The sequence below is a fragment of the Bufo bufo genome, chromosome 1, assembly GCF_905171765.1.
Source record: "Bufo bufo chromosome 1, aBufBuf1.1, whole genome shotgun sequence".
Lineage (NCBI taxonomy): Eukaryota > Metazoa > Chordata > Amphibia > Anura > Bufonidae > Bufo > Bufo bufo.
Genome location: NC_053389.1, coordinates 102489323 through 102511195, shown reverse-complemented (window position 1 = coordinate 102511195; position 21873 = coordinate 102489323). Strand labels below are relative to the sequence as shown.

General features: G+C 43.6%; 1 protein-coding gene across 1 annotated transcript in view; it reads right to left on the bottom strand.

Moving 5' to 3' along the window:
• The window catches only part of MORN1 (MORN repeat containing 1), a 489262-nt gene that overhangs the window by 188395 nt on the left and 278994 nt on the right, over positions 1-21873 (bottom strand). Inside the window, exon 11 of the mRNA XM_040427472.1 lies at positions 5459-5604. Coding sequence (XP_040283406.1) covers positions 5459-5604 — 146 coding nt within the window. The remainder of the gene's footprint in view (positions 1-5458; positions 5605-21873) is intronic.

Here is a 21873-nt window from a genome sequence, read left to right as displayed (position 1 = left end):
ATGGCACCCAGGACGCTATTAAAGTCCTGGTTGCCATAGTAGGAGCGGGGAGCGGTATACTTACAGTCCGTGCGGCTCCCGGGGCGCTCCAGAATGACGTCAGAGCGCCCCATGCGCATGGATGACGTGATCCATGCGATCACGTGATCCATGCGCTTGGGACGCCCTGACGTCACTCTGGAGCGCCCTGGGAGCCGCACGGACGGTAAGTATACTGCTCCCCCGCTCCCCGCTACACTTTACCATGGCTGCCAGGACTTTAGCGTCCCGGCAGCCATGGTAACCATTTAGAAAAAGCTAAATGTCGGCTCCGGCAATGCGCCGAAACGACGTTTAGCTTAAGGCCGGATCCGGATCAATGCCTTCCAATGGGCATTAATTCCGGATCCGGCCTTGCGGCAAGTGTTCCGGATTTTTGGCCGGGGCAAAAAGCGCAGCATGCTGCGGTATTTTCTCCGGCCAAAAAACGTTCCGTTCCGGAACTGAAGACATCCTGATGCATCCTGAACGGATTTCTCTCCATTCAGAATGCATTAGGATAATCCTGATCAGGATTCTTCCGGCATAGAGCCCCGACGACGGAACTCTATGCCGGAAGACAATAACGCAGGTGTGAAAGAGCCCTAAGTAAGAATTGAATGAGTCACAGGTTAAAAGAATCTAAAGATCCGATTAGTTAGTGACTCATTCGATTCTTTGAGTTAAAAGAACAGTCAGTCAGACTCTAGAACAGTTTACACTGAGACTGTCGCTGATGCTTTTGCAGTAGTGATAAGATTAGGGACAGGAGCAGAGAGATGAGAGAATTGACAGGACACAGTTTAGATTACAGTTTGAATTAACCCTTTAGGATCAAATTGGCTTCTCAAGGAGATCTATATGTTAAAGGCATCCCTTCTTCTGTCTCATTCAGTAGCTATAGAACTAAGGCTACTTTCACACTTGCGGCAGGATGGATCTGGCAGGCTGTTCACCCTGTCGGATCCGTCCTTCCGCTGTTTCGCCGGACCGCAGCTCTGTCCCCATTGACTATATTGGGGGCAGAGCTCTGGCGCAGCACGGCAGTGCATGGTGAAAGGCCGCCGGACTAAAAGTCCTGCATGTCCAACTTTTTAGTCCGGCGGCCTCTCACCGCGAACTGCCATGCTGCGCCGGAGCTCCACCCCCGTCCCCATTATAGTCAATAGGGTCCGGGGATGGAGCGGCAGTATATGTAACATGGTATACAGCATTATTGGGGGGGCTATATGGAGAAGTGGGGGGGGGCACTATGGGGGCACCTACTAGGGGCTTTATGACGCGGCTCCGCCTGGCTCCTAACTTTTTTAGCTGGCTCCTAGATTCCAAGGAAATTTGTCAAGCCCTGTGTTAGAACAAGGTTTATAGAGCTTCAAAGCTTGGCAAAGTGATTTGGTTAGTGTAGAAAAATATATCCGATTCTGAATATTTGAAATCATTACATAAAAAAATAATAAATTGGCGGATATTCCTAAAGGTCTCCACAATTTCAATGATCTTTACTTTTTGCAGAGACTGAAGGCTCCAGGTTCAAAGTTTCTTAACATAAAAGAACTGAAGCGTTTCTAGATGAGCACCCATGAATGTGTCCGCGTATTCTAAGCTACTTGTGATGTTCTTGGTTGTGGTTGACAGATCATGAGAACTAGAAAGCGTTACTTAAGATTAAGGAAAGCGCAAATCTGTATCAGACTCAGATAGCACGGTTGTGAATGACTGCAATGTCTTCAAGGATGATAGCTGAAATTCAATGAACATATCAAGCGTATCATCGATGATTCTGGCATGTTAACACTTGGCTTATTTCAGCATTGCTTTCTATGTAAGGTAGCAATGTCTAGCAGCTTCCAGGCACTGACCCTGAATGAGCTTTTCAGCTCTGTATTTATTCCCCCAGTAATGATCCCAGTAGCTACATTCGGGTTTGTCTTGGGCTAGGGGAAATAGTTTTAATGGAGTGGGAAGGGAATAGCACGTCCAACTACCAACATACCCACCACGCCATAAAAAATCCATCCCATAAAACACATGATTCTTTTATCTCATCCATCTAAGCATTCTGGATGAGATATACACCCCCTCCAGTACCTATCCAGACAGTGGTAATATATACTGTATATACAGCAGTATGCAGTTTATTTCACATTAAATCTGATAACAATCATCACTGGCAATCAAGTGTTTATGGGTATTAGTCATCCCTAAAGATACTACCATTGTTTAATTAGATTTTTTGCCAAATCTTACATTCCTCCTTTCATTTTCAGTAGGAATAAGCAGTGGAATCTGTTGTGGATTCCAGGACAAAAACACAGGTTGGCAATGCGGTAACTGCCTCCCATTGTTTTCAAAGGAGGCTGCCTTACCATAATGTGGCCACGGTTTATCTTCCGTGACCATGCCAAGAAAGGACATGTCCTTTTTGCCACGGTGTCCACGTACATGCCGCTAGAAAATGTGGTGGGTGTCCACTTGTGGTTTAACTCCATTTATTGGGGATAAACTGCAAGTGGGTCTACCACATTCAACTTGAAAAAAGCACAGTAAAAACCAGAAAGGTTTCTGTCGAGGAATAAAGGAAAAGGCCACCGTGTGAAGTAGCTCTTACAAGAACTATAAAATGGTCTTCAAAGGTGAACCTATGCCTTAAAGGGTGTTACATTAATTAAAGGGGCATTTGCATCTGGACCTTTATTTTATATCCACAGGATATGACATAAATTTCGTATAGGTGCAAGTCCCACCTCTGGGAGCCATTACTATCTCAAGACCGGGGCCCTATCTCACTACAGTTTTTTGATGTTTTGAGATCTATTGCTCTCTGCATTCACTTCCAAAAATAGCCAAGTAAGCGTGCTCCCATTGAAGTGAATGCTGAGAGGTAGACATGTATGGTGTTCTTGAGGTAGAAGCAGGTGCTAGACATGGGACTGGCACCTATCAGACATTTATTGGACATCCTATGAATATACATACATTTACAGATGGGAATACATTACACATTTAATTATGATGGCCATTAATGTGTGATCAGTGATAGTCAGTAGTAGGTCACACATTGGTAGCCTGTCCTAAGAAAAAACCTTTAACGCGACTGTGCACTTTAGCGGAGGACGGTGAGGGGTTGGCACACTTACCTGCTTCCCGGCACTCTCTCCACTCCTTCTCTCCCTGGTCTCAGCTGCTCTGCTGTGCTCCCAGGATGTAAACTTTTGTTTTTATGTGGCTGCAACCAATTGTTGGTCGCAGAGGTGACCTGCTTCATTTGCATCACGTGACCATTTGACATGACACAATGGGAGCAGTGGCCAGGTACTGGTTGCAGTGGCATCAGTGGTACCCTGGGAGCTGTGACACAGTTACGGGTATTGTCTGGGAAAACAGGTATTTTCCTCCCAGTTCGTGCTGCTGGACTGATTGGTGGTCAGGTGGGGGTCAAACACCGGACTGGATCTCAGGTGCTGGTCCCGGGTTTTGGCAACACCTAGCTGCCTTTAAAAGACAGCTAGGATCAGCAGAAGGGATCTCTCTGTGTTGGCATCTGAGACCCGGGTGAAGGGGAAACAGGCCTCCTAAAGCCTGCTTATGGACTTGATGAGGCAGAACCAGCAGGGTGTGAACTAACACCCAGGAGATGAGGTAACTTTCTTGCTTTATGAACTTTTCGTGTGTGTGAACAAACACTTGACTGCAAGTGACTTGCGTTTTGTGCTATACCTTATGTGTTAATAAACACTGAAGTTTTGCTTTACAAACAGTTTTTTGACTCTGTACTGTGTCCGTCCGCTTACCCTGCCTACCAGAGCGAATCCCTACAGAGCATAGAGGAGAAAAGGGGCAGGGAGCTAGCTTCAAGAAGCAGGTAAGTATGCTTTCCTTCGCAGGTCTGACAAAATGAAGGCAGATTTGCCAAACGCCCCACCAAAGGTGCACAACCACTTTAAAACTAGCACCTAGAACTGTGATTCCGAACCTTATAACAATAGGGGAACCCTTGAAAACTCAATTCTAAAAACTAGAGCCACCTCATATAGGCTTGGTGCAGGAGGAGGCAAAGTTTCCCATAGTTCTTGCCCATTAATTTCTCTTGACTTTTTTGTCAAGCACCAACGAGCAGGATAAAGTCTGATTGCCAACCTTACTAAGAGCTTATACAAGCACCTATATTAAACCTCCATACAACCTCCCATGTAATATGTATGGGTCACTACTGAACCTCTGTATGCCTTCAATTTCATAACGAGACACACATAGGTCTTTAAAGGGTTTTTTCAGGAGTTTTATATTTATGACCTTTGGATAGGTGATCAATATCTGATCAGTGGGAGTTTACTCAATCACCCATTTGAAGATCCATGGCACTCTGATTAGCACAGTGGCTACTAACTAGGCCAGTAACATCACATTCATCTAAGTGCAGCTCAGTCCCATTCAAGTAAATGAGCCTGGGCTGCAACACCAGGCAGATCCACAATAAAATAAATGGCGCTGCAGCATCTTTAATGAGCTGATTGGTGGCGGTGCCGAGTGTCAGAACTCACTGATCAGATATTGATGACCTATCGTGAGGGCAAATCATTAAAATTTTCCTCCCGGAAAACCCTTTTAATGTTGGATTCTGTACAAATGTCTGTGTTGGGAAAAAAATTGCTCATCACATTTCATATTTACAACAGGAGCTACTTCTAAGGGATAGCACAGTTTCATACATATGGAACATAATGAGGTTTGTAGAGAAGCATATGGAGGCTGTGCGGCTCCATACTAGAGAGCAGTATCAGCCTTCCGTGCATACAGCTCTGCCATAGAAGTGACAGCTCTTGCTGCCACTGTATTCCGAGGAATCTTCAAAGAACCTGGAAAAAAAACACTGATCTTGGTTAAGAACATACCGGTAAGATCATGGTCTCATATACATACTATTACAAATATGTGGGACCTCAAAAAACATTTTAGCGAATTTTGAATTATCTTCTCTTCTAGCACATATAAACACTATTTTCTTCCCATGTTTCCTTTCTCCTACAATGAATGCGGAGAAAGCATCCGTGATTGTGAAATGGGCCTTTCTGCAGCAGAAATAGTGACTTTTTCTTTGTACATGTTTTGTCAATTATCTCATTTTTGACACCTGCCAACTGCTGTGGTGATGTGTCTCCTGTTTATTATCTGAATAATTCTTTGTAGGTAACAGGACAAAAAAACAAGCATGTTGTTTCACACAGACCTCCTTCAAAGCAGAATCCCCTTTTCCCTGTGAAGACACATGCTTTACGGTACACTGTCGAGAGGGGATTTTCTTTGTATAAATAATTGTGAGCGCCACACACCGTAACACAAAGGCTTATATTTAATTCAGTAGAATCTTGCTTTCCACGAATACATTTACTCCAATATGAAGCATGAAAAGAGATGTAGACAATTCACTAATATTGCTTACCTTGTCATCATACTCCAGAAGATGCAGGAATCTGGCAGGTGGTGGGACAAACACAACACCTTCAAAGGACACTTGGCCCATCTCCACTCTTTTGTTTGGAGGAGGAAGAGCGGTGTCTTCATAATTTATTGAGACCTTGGGATTTTCTAGGAAAAAACAAACAAATGCCAAAATGAAGACATTAGTCAACTGCTACACAGTAAAAGGTTCGGAGTGTCTTCAAGTACAAATGAGAACGTCAGCATTCAACAAGAAAGAAGCTGGAATCTTGAATACATTGAAGCAAAATTTAGTTTAGGATATGTTTATCAGTACTGTAGCTATGTGGAGTGTCACGTTTGATGACAATGGGACGATAATTGTCAAATTTTTAACAATTATACAGTATCTTGAATTTCTACATTCTAAGAAAAGAAACTTCTGTCAGTCGCTCAATACTAGGGATCGACCGATATTGATTTTTTAGGGCCGATACCGATAATTTGTGAACTTTCAGGCCGATAGCCGATAATTTATACTGATATTCTGTGAAATGTCATTTAAAAAAAAAAAAAATCCTACACACATCTGCTGAAAATGAATATTTTTTATTGTTAATGTGTAGTGTTTTTTTTGTAAATCTTTTTTTTATTTATACTTAATATTTTGGTGTTTATTTTTACTAACTTTTAACCCCCTTAGGGACTAGAACCCTTGTCCTATTCACCCTGATAGATCTCTATCAGGGTGAATAGGATCTCACACTGTCCCTGCTGCTCTGTGCTCTGTGCACACAGCAGCATGGAGCTTACCATGGCAGCCAGGGCTTCAATAGCGTCCTGGCTGCCAGGGTAACTGATCGGAGCCCCAGGCTTACACTGCTGGGGCTCCGATCGGAGGAGGAGGGGAGAGGGGACCCTGTGGCCACTGCCACCAATGATTAACACGAGGGGGGCTTGGGTGGGGGGCGCACTGCGCCACCAATGTTTTTAATGTGGGGTGGGGGGCGCACTGCGCCACCAATGATTAATACTGGGGGGCTTGGGGGGCCACACTGCGCCACCAATGAACATAAATCTCTAATTTATTTATATACAGGAGGCGGGAGCTGGCTGCAGAATCACATAGCCGGCTGCCGACCTCTATGAGCGGTAGCTGCGATCCGCGGCACCTAAGGGGTTAACTACCGCGGATCGCAGCTACCGCTCATAGAGGTCGGGAGCCGGCTATGTGATTCTGCAGCCAGCTCCCGCCTCCTGATCAATTTGAATGAATGAGTAAGTCAACATCATTGGTGGCGCAGTGGCCAAAGCCCCTCCCCTCCTCTTGTCTTCTCTCCTCTCATTGGCGGCAGCGGCATCACAGGGGGAGGGAGACACTGCTTCTTTCTCCCCTGTGCTGCTGAGGGAACACAGAGCGCTGAGCAGCGCGATCTGTGTTCCCCATACGTTATCGGAATATCGTCAAAATAGATGCCGATACCGATAACTGTCAAAATCCTGAATATCGGCCGATAATATCTGTAAAACCGATAATCGGTCGATCCCTACTCAATACCCATAATTAAAAAGTGAAATCAGAATGTTAGAAATCTTTGCTAATTTGTTGGAAAGGAAAAACTAAAGTATTGCATTGACCTAACTATTCAGACCATTTACTCAGGACTTAGTTGGAAATTACAGCCCCCAGTCTACTTGAACATGATGCCACAAGGTTTGCCCACCTGGATCAAGGACATTCACAGAGTTGTCCCAAGTACTACGGATTAAGAAAAGAATGGTCAGGAGAAGCCGGGGTCAAATACCAGGAGAGCAGAGAAGTACAAGAGGAGTCCAAAGAGAGTAGTCAGGTGGGAGCCGAGGTCACAATACCAGGATGTATGCGCAGTACAGGAGGAGCAGGCAGAGGATCGTCAGGGAACAGGATCAGGTAAATATTCAGTAGTCCAACAAATAGCCAGGAGCCTAGAAATTAACAGGCAACCTGTAGCCAGCAGGCTGCCTGTATTTATAGTGGGGAGTGAGGGTCATGTGACGTGGCCAGCATCACATGACCGACAGACCAACCAGTCGAGCACCGAGTGATCAGCTCGGCGCTCAAGGCAGACTAGGAGCAGGGAGCCACCCAGCTAGTAAAGCCGCCCTGGGAATGAGGTCAAACACAGAATCTCATTCCAAAAGCTAAGCAACAGTTCTGCGGGCAATGGGGGACCGAGTGCACCTTCGGAACCCCGTGACAGTACCCCCCCCCTTTTACGAGGGGCCACCGGACCCAAGACTTCAGGCGATGGCTTTTCAGGGTGTTCTAAATGAAATTTACGAACCAGTCTAGGAGCATGAACCTCCCTGGCAGGTACCCAAGATCTCTCTTCAGGTCCATACCCCTTCCAGTGAATCAGATACTGCAAGGAGTTACGCACCTTCCTGACATCCACTATTTTAGACACGACATACTCGACAGCATCATTAACAAGAACCGGCGGAGGCGAGGCTTTCGATGGTACTACCGGTTCAAAATATTTTTTAAGTAGAGATTTATGGAACACATTATGAATGTGGAATGACTCGGGCAGCTCCAACCTAAATGATACCGGGTTAATCACCTCCGTGATCTTATATGGACCAATAAAACGAGGAGCAAATTTTCTAGAAGCTACCTTGAGAGATAGATTCTTGGAGGACAACCATACTTTATCCCCAACCTGAAAGTTCACCCCCCTTGAACGTCTCCGATCGGCCTTGAGTTTTTGAGAACTTTGAGCCTTTTCTAAGTTCGATTGAACCCGGGCCCAAACTGTGCACAGTTCGGAGGAGAGTTTATAAGCTTCAGGGTTAGAGGAGGAGACGGACGACCCAGAATGAAAACCATGGTTACAAAAGAAAGGGGAGACCCCAGCAGAAGAATTGACACGGTTATTCAGAGCAAATTCAGCCAACGGAAGGAATTTGACCCATAATTGCTGGTCATCAGCAACATACAACCTCAGGAATTGTTCCACAGACTGATTAAGGCGTTCAGTCTGCCCATTACTCTCAGGATGGTAGGCGGAAGAAAAAGACAACAAAATTTTACATCTTTGACAGAAGGCCCTCCAGAATTTGGACACAAACTGCACACCCCTGTGCGAAACAATATTTTCCGGGATGCCATGTAAACGAACAACCTCTCTCACAAAAATAGACGCCAGGGTTTTAGCATTCGGAAGTTTAGACAGGGGAATGAAATGAACCATCTTGCTAAACCTATCGACCACTACCCAAACCACAGTCTTACCCTCCGCCAGCGGTAGGTCAGTTATAAAGTCCATCGAGATATGGGACCAGGGTCTACTGGGAATGGGTAGGGGTCGTAGGTTACCAGCAGGGCGAGTCCTAGGTGTCTTAGACCTGGCACAAACCTTACAGGCTGATACGTAGGACTTGACATCCCTTGTCAGAGTGGGCCACCAATAAGATCTAGAAACCAGATCCTTAGTGCCCTCAATACCCGGATGTCCACAAAAGGCAGAATCGTGACACTCACCCAACAGCTGGAGACGAAATTGTACGGGAACAAACAACTTATCTGTTGGGGTGGATGCCGGTGCCAGATGTTGTTCAGCCTTAATGCGAGCCGAGATATCCTGGGTTAGAGCCGCTAAGAAGATGTTTGCTGGTAGGATGGATTCAGGCGGCGTCTCAGTGGGTTGAAAAGCATGGAAGCTCCGAGATAATGAGTCTGCCTTCACATTTTTACTTCCCGGCCTGAACGTAATGGAGAAATCAAAACGGGTAAAAAACAGAGCCCATCGGGCTTGTCGGGGATTCAACCTCTTAGCGGACTCGAGAAACATTAGGTTTTTATGGTCAGTGACAACAGTTACTCGATGCCTTGCCCCCTCCAAAAAATGTCTCCACTCCTCAAATGCCCATTTAATGGCCAACAGCTCCCTATTCCCTATGTCGTAGTTTCTCTCCGTGGGAGAGAATTTCCTAGAGAAGAAGGCACACGGTCTCAGGTTAGTGAGGCTAGCAGGACCTTGTGAAAGGACTGCTCCTGCGCCGTCCTCGGACGCATCCACCTCCACAATAAAGGGTCTCTCCTGATCAGGCTGGATCAGAATGGGAGCGCTACTAAATGCCTTTTTTAATGTTTCAAATGAAGAAACGGCCTTGGTAGACCAATTCTCCAAATCCGCCCCTTTCTTAGTAAGGTCGGTCAATGGCTTAGCAATTACAGAAAAATTCATGATAAATTTACGGTAGTAATTAGCGAAACCCAAAAACCGTTGTAAAGCCTTTAAGGATGAAGGCCTTACCCATTCCTTAATTGCTAAAACCTTACAAGGATCCATCTTAAAGGCGTGAGGAGTCAAAACATGCCCTAGAAACAGTATCTCCTGTACACCAAAGACACATTTCTCTTGCTTAGCGGATAGCTGGTTCTCCCTCAACACCTCTAATACTTGTTTGACATGGGACACATGAGATTCGAAATCAGGAGAGAATATCAAAATGTCGTCAAGATAGACAATAATAAATTTACCTAAGAACTCCCTAAGAATATTGTTCATTAAGTTTTGGAACACAGCTGGGGCATTGCTGAGTCCAAAAGGCATCACCTAATATTCAAAGTGTCCTATCGGAGTATTGAACGCTGTCTTCCATTCGTCTCCCTCCTTGATTCAGATTAGATTGTATGCCCCTTTCAGGTCAATCTTGGAAAACCAGGTTGTCAATACAAGGTCTAAGACCACCATCCTTCTTTTTAACAAAGAAAAACCCTGCTCCCATAGGAGAGACTGAAGGTCTAATATGCCCTTTAGCAAGGCTCTCCTTAATATAATCCTCCATAGCCTTGCGTTCGGGCCCTGAAAGATTATAAATTCGACCTTTAGGAAATTTGGCACCCTCAATTAGCTCTATGGCGCAATCATAAGGTCTATGGGGGGGTAGAACCTCTGGAGTAAGGGACGAGAACACATCAGAATATTCCTTAATAACAGAGGGTAATGTATTAGACCTTACTGAAACCCCAGCCTGGACCACGGACAAGCATGAGTCACACTTAGGTCCCCATTTCACCAACTCTCCTTTGGACCAATCAATTGTGGGGTTATGTAAACGGAGCCAAGGCAACCCTAGTACCACCTCAACCGGTAGGTTCTCCAGGACTAGAAGAGAACATCTCTCAGAGTGGCACACACCCACGGACAGAGAAATTTCAGAGGTACATGACCTCACCGTACCACCAATCAGGGGAGTAGCATCAATAGCCATGACATGGATAGGTGTAGGTAAAGCAAACATTGGAATACCCAATTTACAAGCAAACTCAAAGTCAATAAAGCTGGCCGCTGAACCGGAGTCAATAAAGGCCTTACCCGGCCACTTATTAACCCCCAGAGAAATTGTTATGGGTATCAAAAGCTTACCTTTAGAAAAATCAGGGTGTACCTGGTCTTTAGGTTGTCTTGCTTTAGAAGACTTGTCAGAGAGGTCCCTCTTAGGACACTTGTTGATCCAATGGCCAGGATCTCCACAGTAGAAGCACTCTCCGCGTCTGCGACGAAGATTACCCCGGGTCATGCCAACCTGCATGGGTTCCTCGGTGGAGACCTCAGTGTTGTCCCTGGAAAAGGCCTCTGGCTGGACCACCATCTGAGAACTGAACTGTCGTTCTTGTCGTCTCTCTCTAACTCGTCTGTCAAGTCGGACAACTAGGGTCATCATCTCCTCTAAGGTCTCAGGAATTTGGTAATTGACCAATAGATCTTTTAAATTATCAGATAGACCAGACCTAAACTGACTATTCAGGGCTGGTTCATTCCATCCTGAGGGGACACACCACCGTCTGAATTGGGTGCAATACTCCTCCGCAGGGAGATGGCCCTGAACCAGTGCCCTAAGAGCTGTCTCGGCTACCAGGGACCTGTCTGGTTCGTCATAGAGGGTACCCAGGGCCTGAAAAAACCCCTCCACAGAAGTTAGACAACTGGCCCCAGGAGGTAACGAAAATGCCCAGTCCTGGGGATCACCCTGTAGTAGAGAAATGATAATCCCCACGCGTTGGCTCTCGGGACCGGAGGACACGGGGCGCAAACGGAAGTAGAGTTTGCAATTCTCCTTAAAGGAGAGAAACCTCTTCCGGTCTCTAGAAAAGGGTTCTGGGAGCTTGATCTGGGGTTCAAAATATGGACTGGAGGACAGAGGAGTGGAAGAACCTTGCCCTAACTCACAAGAACGGAGTTTCTCTCCTAGCTCCTGCACCCTGTGTGTCAAGTTAGAGACATGGTCAGTCAGGGTAGTAAGAGGATTCATGATACAGTGGTTATTGGGCCTGTTAATCTGTAACGGTCATGTCCACACACACACAGGGGGAAGGGTAGTGACCACTGCACTCCACCCTCACCCCTGGCCCTGCCTACTTGCCTCACGAGTCCTGATGACAGGGGACAACTGGACGGCAATCCCTAACTTAGGATATGTGCAGGGAAGACAGACAAGACAAAATACGGAACATGAACGGACCGGGTCAGAACCAAGAGAGCTACGCAGTACTACGGATTAAGAAAAGAATGGTCAGGAGAAGCTGGGGTCAAATACCAGGAGAGCAGAGAAGTACAAGAGGAGTCCAAAGAGAGTAGTCAGGTGGGAGCCGAGGTCACAATACCAGGATGTATGCGCAGTACAGGAGGAGCAGGCAGAGGATCGTCAGGGAACAGGATCAGGTAAATATTCAGTAGTCCAACAAATAGCCAGGAGCCTAGAAATTAACAGGCAACCTGTAGCCAGCAGGCTGCCTGTATTTATAGTGGGGAGTGAGGGTCATGTGACGTGGCCAGCATCACATGACCGACAGACCAACCAGTCGAGCACCGAGTGATCAGCTCGGCGCTCAAGGCAGACTAGGAGCAGGGAGCCACCCAGCTAGTAAAGCCGCCCTGGGAATGAGGTCAAACACAGAATCTCATTCCAAAAGCTAAGCAACAGTTCTGCGGGCAATGGGGGACCGAGTGCACCTTCGGAACCCCGTGACATTTATTATTTTCTTTTCCAAACTCAAGGTAGGCTTTCTTGTATCTTGTGCACTTCATGTGTCACGTGTCTTCATGTGTACTGAGGAGAGGCTTCGTTCTGTCCACTGTGCCATAAAGCCCAGATTGGTGGAGTGCTGCAGTGATGGTTGATCTTCTGGAAGTTTCTCCCATCTGCACACAGGATCTTTGGAGCTCAGCCAGAGTGACCATTGGGTTCTTGGTCTTCTGTGCCTCCACACAATCCTGTCTCTTAGATTTACAGTCAGTTCTTTCCTCCTCATGGCTTGGTTTTTGCTCTGATATGTATTGTCAGCTGTGAGATCTTATATAGATGTATAGTGTCTTTCCAAATCAAGTCCAGTCAACTAAATTTACCGCTGGTGGACTCCAAACAAGGTGTAGAAACTTCTTAAAGATGATCAAGATATATTATAGGCCCCAGTGCTAAATTTCAAGTGTCATAGCAAAATGTCTAAATAGTAATGTCCAGGGAAAATTTTTGTTTTTGCTTTTCAATAAATTTGCAAACAATTTAAGAATTCGGTTTTCACTTTCTTATTATGGATTATTGAGTGTAGAGTGATTTCTTTCTTTCTTTTTTTAATTTCAGCACAAGACCGCAACATAACAAAATATGAAAAAAAAGTAAAAGAGCCTGAAGACTTACTGAATGCATTGTAGATAGACAGAGCTACATTTATAAATAGAGAGATATAGTTAGGCAAACAGAGACAGAGAGATAAGAGAATAAAAGATAGAATGGTTATATAGAATAGATATAACTGGCTTGGTTTATTTTGTTGTTATTTTGTTAAATGAAGTCCAAACTTTTTTCCATATTGCCTTTGAATTTACATGCCAATTAAGATTTCACTATTCACTTACAATGAGTGAAATCTCAACAGACAAGGCATTTTGCAGATTGAAAATCCAAAATCTGCATCCTTTGCATTTCAATACACCAGCATTGTGATATAACAGGGGCAGAATGTGTGTCATGAACTCCTCTTAATTCTCCTTACAATATCTGCACAGGTTTGTAAACCCATAAACAGTTAAAATTGAAAAAAAAAAAAGTGTTGGAATTTTGAGGATAACATGATGATCGTTTCTATTTGCTCTTTATTTTTGCATGTAGGAAATCATATTGGCGTATGTAGCACATGATAATCTTATCAATGCAATAACAATTCCTTTGGGCAGTTAACAGATTTACTACATGGGGGTAAAAAGCTATGTGAAAAATGTAAAGATATGTAATTATTTGATAAAGATATGGAATTTCTTGGAGAAATAATTCATGACAGCCACACAAAAGAATGTAAAAAATTTGCTTCAGCATACTTTTACTACCAAGCACCAGAGTGGAACAATTCCTATAGATCTGGAATTGTAGTAAAAAGAAAAACTAGAGAGTCCCAAATGCTAGGAAGTCACTATGCGTAATTTTAAGTATGAGGTTTTCTGTTATGTCCATTTGCTGCTAGAGTATGAATTGTGGCAGTAGTTGGTTGCTGAAAGGGTAAGCACTATTTTTTTTTCATACAATTATGACAAAAAAATCTCCACAAGAAAATTTCCACAAAAAGATCTACAAACTATGTCTATAAACATCCAAGAAAATGTACACAACAATATCCACAAAGAATGTTTACAAAAGTCCAATTAAATATCCACAAAAAAGTCTACAACAATTAATAACGCACTTAAATAAGCATCTTCACTTATTTCTATGAACAAGTGGACTTGTGTCTGTCGAGGATTGCACCACATTTAGTCTTTGGTTTCTGTGCTGCTTATTCTCTATTGATACAAAAATCCAAGGATGTTGACGATATTAGCAAACAGAATTCACATTTCATATACATAACAATTGCAACCTCATTTATTATTACCAAGGTGGAAACCAGTCAAACATGGGCATCAGGTGCCCTATGGGTAAAGTTGGGCAAGCATCATGCCTTCCCAGTGTAATACAGCATGTGGAGAAACCCATCTAAAATTTGCAACATTATTGATAACCATGTGTCCAGTTGGTTTATATGGTACTGTCTCTTTAAATTGGTAGCCATCATCTGCTAAAATGTTAATAGTTTTGCTTTACGGTAATGTGTATCCATTTTATACAGTCTTACAAATGTATGTTTTTTATGTTCCTTGCTATGCCGCCATATAGGGGGATATTTATCAAACTGGTGGTACGTAGAACTGGCTTAGTTACCTATAGCAACCAATCAGATTCAAGCTTTCATTTTCTAAAGGACCAGTTCTACTTTACAACAGTTTGATAAATCACCCCATAGTGTCGAAACTGTGTTATGGAATTGTGTACATGCAGCAGGACCTTTTGATCATATGACCCTACTGGAATGCCCTTCAGACAGAAAGAGAACTAGGCCAGTGTAAGCATATGTGTATAGTACCCGGTAAACTGGAGAACTGGAGTGTGCTGCTGCTTGTGGTTGGGCCACCTGGCTACCGCTTATTACCTGCAGCAATTATGGAGAAGTATAAAGGTAGTGTCTCAAATAGCCTTTCAACAGAGTTGTGATAGAGAGGTAGGGCCATCTACAGCTCAGAGCAGCAACCCAGGAGGAGTAGCGCCTTATAGAGGTCTCAAAAGTAACAGAAGACCTTGAAAGCCCAGAAACAGAACAGAGCCTGGATACAAGATGAGATACAGTTTGACATGGAGGCATAGAGGTTCCGTATGGTATCCCAGCTAGTCCCATAAATGCTTGAATGGTGATAAATCTGGTGACCGGGCAGCCAAGGAAGTGTTGTAATCTGGCAGAGACATTTCTGGGAAACTCTTCCTGTGTGTGGGCGAGTAGGATCCTGCTGAAAAAAATGCCAGTTGGAAGCCCTGCCATGAGAGACAACACATGTGGCCGCAGGATGTCCTGCGCGTATCGCTGAGTTGTAAGTGTCCCTTGTATCACTACTATGGATGGCTGACTGTCATATGCCATGGCTCCCCAGATGACACCAGCAGTTGGGGCAGTCAGTGCCTCCACTGTAAAGGCAGGTTTAAAGCACTCACCAAGAGGCCTCCATACTCGAACCTGATCTTGTATGATCCCAAACATAACCTGGATTCATAGTTAAATATAATGCAGTTCAAGTCTGTGTGTAAGTTTTTTCACGTAACCATACCACTCAACACCTCCTAACAGCTAGGTCAGAATGGCCTAGCTGGCAGGCAATTCATCGAAACAACCATCTTGCTTCTCTCTGTCCATTAATGCAACCGCTATCAGTCTGTCAACTGGGCAAAATGTCCTTGAGTGTGTCCTAGAAACATATCTAGTGATATAGTCAGCGATCACTAACCAAGAGGTACACTACTCAAAAGTAGCCTCTGAGAGCATCTCTATAAAAAAGCACTTTCACACTTGGTTGTGGCAAAACCCAGTGTCTAATCAGACCACGCCTGTAATCAATTATATATGCGCTTGCAGGATCGAACTGACCAACCAGAGTACCAGAGAATCCTCTGGTAGGCCCAGTCTATAAAGTCACAATAGGCGCCAAAGGTCAAAGAGAAAAATTGCATTTGGAGCTGCCTTTTGAACTAATCACTGTCCACTTGGGTCTACGTCTTAGGTTACAAATCAATTCGATTTTATCGATGATAAAGGGTTTTGGCCCTGGGTATTTTTTTCTCTGGTGGGTCTAAGGAATCCCAGTCCAAAGCTGAGCACTTGAGACATATCTGCATGCAAAGTTTTGCAGTAATCAAACATTTCTATCTGAGCGTGTTATTTTTTTTTTTTTTACAATGAGTGTATATAAGACATATACTGAATATAAGCTGTGACACTGCAGTGCATACAGTTACATGTTATGTTGCTTCCTGGGTGCTGCATATCCTACAATAAAGAAACCACTGATTGCAACCACTGCCTCAGTGTTATTACTGTCACGGGTGAAGTTTGCAGATAGCTGGAACTTATGAATAAACGAGCGACTGGCTTGATCCCAAACTAAGGAGCTTATAGGTGAGCCCTATAAAACCCTAAGAGCTCTCCCTGACTGCTATGCACATGCAATGGTCTCGATGGTATATGATTGCATGCCCATGTACCTAAGTCTGTGTGACACCTGAAAACCCTATAATAGTGAGGGGACACGACCACCGGCTCCCTGCACTTAATACGGACAGAGTCAGGGTCACCTAGAATCAAGCCAGCAAGGAAACACAATAAAGTAAAGTACTTATCAGAGCAAACAGCAGAAGCAGCCTCCAGCAGTGAACACTTCATCCAGGAAGTAGTATAAACCGCAAAGTGAGGCAGTATGGGAGGGAATATAAAGGAAAACGATTAGTCTAAATAAGTGACACCTGGCAGAAGGAAAGGAGATGAGAAAGTGAAACCAAAACAAAGAACATCATACAAGAGGTAGAGAAGAACGTCTGCCAGACCTTCTCACAGAACTGGCGGTGACAATTACCAGCCATCTGCTTATACATCTTTTTCACTGGGACATAAAATATTATTTAGATGTTATGAAAATGATTAAAATAACAGGCTAAAGTACTTACTTACTTTATGAAACCAGCAGAAATGTCCTGTTCTACAGACCCTCTCGTCTGGTCAATGAAGCTCCACATTCGCTGCCTTGTCAAAACAGGTAGAGAGCTTCCTCACCCTGTGTCAGTATGTGTTTGAAGGAGTCTTTCTGGCTTAGTTCATCAGCTAAGCCAGACAGCCGTGATGGACATCAATTCAGAACCCCACACTTACCTGCTTTTTTGATAAAGGGCATATGGCAGGTACGTTGCCACATTTCTGTTGGAGCTTCAATACAGTTTGTGCTATATGAACTTTTATGCTAATTGAGTACTGAAAATTATATCAGATTATCAATAGTACATGCTTCTCTCTGTATACAAGACATCATAACTATGGATTGCATACCCACCAGAAAATTGGCTATGCAGTATTTAAAATAAGTCACCAATAGGGATTCTGTATTCTTAAAGTGGCATTGTTCTTTGGGAAAACCTGCCAATCGCTATAACGAGAAGTGAGAGTGTACTCTCATGGTGTGCTCTTACTTTTCGCTACAGGAAATTAAAGCAAGTTGGACTCAAAAGAAAGTCAATGGGCCTGTCTTGATTCTGCCTTCTGTAGCAAGGAGGGAGTGTGCTCTATGTGAGCACTTCTCTCTCCTTGTTGTAGCAGTTGACGGATGTCTCAGTGCTTGGACCTCCACCAATTAAAATTTTAGATATGTCGCTATAACGAACCAAAAGTTTTTCCATAGTACAGTGCCACATCAATACCAAATTTTGCTAAAATTTACATGAAACTGTATATTGCTTCCAGAATAACCTTTGGTTTTTTATATTGGGATGGGTATGAAGTGCCATAGCTCATGCCATGGCTCCCCAACTACGCTAGTATGGTTCAATGGGTCTAAGTGTTGACACAAGTTCTTTTTACTAGAAAAAAATAGAGAGCTGCAATTTCACAGCTTGGAAGCATCTCTATAAAGCGGACTTCTTGGAGTGTACGATCGTTAACTTTGCAGCATTTACAGCTGAGAAGAACCTTAAATTATACTATGGTGTTTCATTACGTTCAAAATCCATCTTTCTCCACAAAAGGCTTCTATTTTCTAATTGCAATACATTAGATGAGAGTTAAGCATTTTACAGCTACAAGGACATTCCATCTCACCATTAGCTTTAGCTGAGGTAGCACTATTAATGCTCTGGGCAATGACTAGGAACCAAATAGCTTGAAGCATAATTATTTGTAATTTCTTAATGCACTCAAAATTCCAAGGAGATGTTAGGATTTCTTACTATTTTGTAATGAAAGAAAAAAGGTTGGAGAGCATTAAAATGGATTGAGTTTTTTTTTATTTTTTATAATCCATGCCTATTGGGAAAATAATCTGATAATCTAGTCATTTGCCACAGACTAGATTAAAAGATCATTCTTTATTTAGAGTTTTTTTGAGGGATATGATGGAGCAGAACCTTGTGCCTGAAGCATTGAATGCTAAGCCTCTTGCCTCCATATGGCTCAGTTTTTGGAGATATTTTTTCCAAATAGCAATACTCGTGATTCCTACGGAGTATGTCCCAACAATGTCCATGAGCACGATATTATGGCTCTGTCTAACTCAAAACTTGTATGAAATGTAAGGATTAGCTCTGTAATGGTAGGCAGTCACTGTTAAAAATCTCCTATTGTTATGTCTTGCCCAGACCTATGTGTCCCCATGGCTACAGACTACAAACAAAACCTGGGTGTGGTCTGATACATGTGTTACTGTCCCTCTCTGGATGTTAGCAGGAAGCAGGAGTGGACTAGGAATTTAAGGTGGTCCTGAAAAACAACCTAAAAGTTGCAGACAGAACGCGGGGCAACACAAGTAGGCAGGGATGATAGAAATAGGCAGGGCCAGCAATACTGAAGTGCAGCACATAATACCGCCTCTGCAAAACCAAATACCACAATGCAGCACAAAATACTGCTGTGCCCCCTGGCCACACAGTTTAATTCGCCGGCGATTTGCCGACAGCCAGGCGCAAAAGTACCTGATACTCCAAGCATTAATTACTACTGAGAGCATCAGATCATTATGTACCTGGATGGAGGCTGTGAAGAGGGCTAGGGCGGCCCCCAGGGAAATTTCCCTGTAGGGTCTATGGCCAGTTTGCTCCTGGCAGGAAGACTTCTACCTGTTGATGCAGGAGGCTCTTAACTATGGATTTTATAAGGAAGGATGTTTCGAAAAGGATTTCAATAGCTTATGGTCATCAGAAGAGCATAATATCTCCCCAAACACAATCAAATAACCACATATGGATGAAAAATTGTACTATGTGTGGTGAATTCTCAAGAGACCTTTGCCTAATAATTAGGGATCCTTCAGACGAACATAAGGGCTCCGTGCCCGTGCTGTGGACCGCAAATAGCGGTCCACAATGCACGGGTACCAACCATGTACACTCCATGGTGGGGATGCGGACCCATTGACTTGAACAGGTCCGCAATCCACAAGATACAGCAAAAGATAGGACATGTCCTATCTTTTGTGGTGCAGAGGCACGGACCCGAAAGCTCACGGAAGTGCTTCATAGTGCTTCAGTGGCCTTCCGATCTGTGCCTCCATTCCACAAAAGATAGGACATGTCCTATCGTTGACGATACCTTGCGGATCGTGGACCTTATCAAGTCAATGGGTCCACATCCGCACCACAGAGTGCACACGGCTGGTTCCCATATATTGCAGACTTGCCATTTGAGGTCTGCAATGTGGGCACAGAACCCTTACGGTCATGTCAATGGGGGGTTACTAAGAAAAGGTGAAGAAAGAGAACAAGGGCCTCCAACATCTGCTCACACTGAGCAAGGTCCAAGAATGGGCAGATGTTTCTTTGAACGGAGTCAGTGTTGTGAGATGGTTACCCTGAAAAACAAATTTCCTCACTAGCTCACACACTCTGCTTCACCCAAGTTAAGATATGTCACCCTGTTAGGCCATAGAAAGCACTAACACTTTTGATGTCGTTTAATTTGAATGGAGTGCATCATTAACTGTGTTACGCCGGTTAAGACAATGTCAGAAAAGTACCTTAATTGGCCTATTATTTTCTTAATGACTACGTAATTTGATGGCTCTTGAAATCTATATAGAGATCTGTATTCAATTAGATTAAATTATTCAGTGTTTTATTGTCTTTTTCTATGTAATCTATTCTAAAAGTCAAAATGACCATCCAATGTGACAATGTAAGCTGCTGTGTTAGTATTGATTTAGAAGGTTAAAGAAGAAGAAGAAAATCCCTTTATTGTCCCTCAGCAGGGAAATTTTAGCATAACTGCAGCAAAAGTCGGTCTTCACTAATTGTAAAGAAATATATATAAATACAGTTGCAAGAAAAAGTATGTGAACCCTTTGGAATGATATGGATTTCTGCACAAATTGGTCATAAATTTGATCTGATCTTCATCTAAGTCACAACAATAGACAATCACAGTCTGCTTAAACTAATAACACACAAAGAATTAAATGTTACCATGTTTTTATTGAACACACCATGTAAACATTCACAGTGCAGGTGGAAAAAGTATTTGAACCCTTGGATTTAAAAACTGGTTGAACCTCCTTTGGCAGCAATAACTTCAACCAAACCTTTCCTGTAGTTGCAGATTAGACATGCACAATGGTCAGGAGTCATTCTTGACCATTCCTCTTTACAGAACTGTTTCAGTTCAGCAATATTCTTGGGATGTCTGGTGTGAATCGCTTTCTTGAGGTCATGCCACAGCAGCTCAATCGGGTTGAGGTCCGGACTCTGACTGGTCCACTCCAGAAGGCGTATTTTCTTCTGTTTAAGCCATTCTGTTGTTGATTTACTTCTATGCTTTGGGGCGTTGTCCTGTTGCAACACCCATCTTCTGTTGAGCTTCAGCTGGTGGACAGATGGCCTTAAGTTCTCCTGAAAAATGTCTTGATAAACTTGGGAATTCATTTTTCCTTCGATGATAGCAATCCGATCCAGGCCCTGACGCAGCAAAGCAGCCCCAAACCATGATGCCCCCACCACCATACTTCACAGTTGGGATGAGGTTTTGATGTTGGTGTGCTGTGCCTCTTTTTCTCCACACATAGTGTTGTGTGTTTCTTCCAAACAATTCAACTTTGGTTTAATCTGTCCACAGAATATTTTGCCAGTACTGCTGTGGAACATCCAGGTGCTCTTGTGCAAACTGTAAACGTGCAGCAATGTTTTTTTTGGACAGCAGTGGCTTCCTCTGTGGTATCCTCCCATGAAATCCATTCTTGTTTAGTGTTTTACGTATCATAGATTCGCTAACAGGGATGTTAGCATATGCCAGAGACTTTTGTAAATCTTTAGCTGACACTCTAGGATTCTTCTTCACCTCATTGAGCAGTCTGCGCTGTGCTCTTGCAGTCATCTTTACAGGACGGCCACTCCTAGGGAGAGTAGCAGCAGTGCTGAACTTTCTCCATTTATAGACAATTTGTCTTACCTTACTGGACTGATGAACAGCAAGGGTTTTGGAAATACTTTTATAACCCTTTCCAGCTTTATGCAAGTCAACAAGTCAAAGAGCTCTTTTGTGCGAGGCATCATTCACATCAGGCAATGCTTCTTGTGAAAAGCAAACCCAGAACTGGTGTGTTTTTTTTATAGGGCAGGGCAGCTATAACCAACACCTCCAATCTCATCTCATTGATTGGACTCCAGTTGACTGACACCTCACTCCAATTAGCTCTTGGATATGTCATTAGTCTAGGGGTTCACATACTTTTTCCACCTGCACTGTGAATGCTTACATGGTGTGTTCAAAAAAAATAATTGGTAACATTTAATTCTTTGTGTGTTATTAGTTTAAGCAGACTGTGATTGTCTATTGTTGTGACTTAG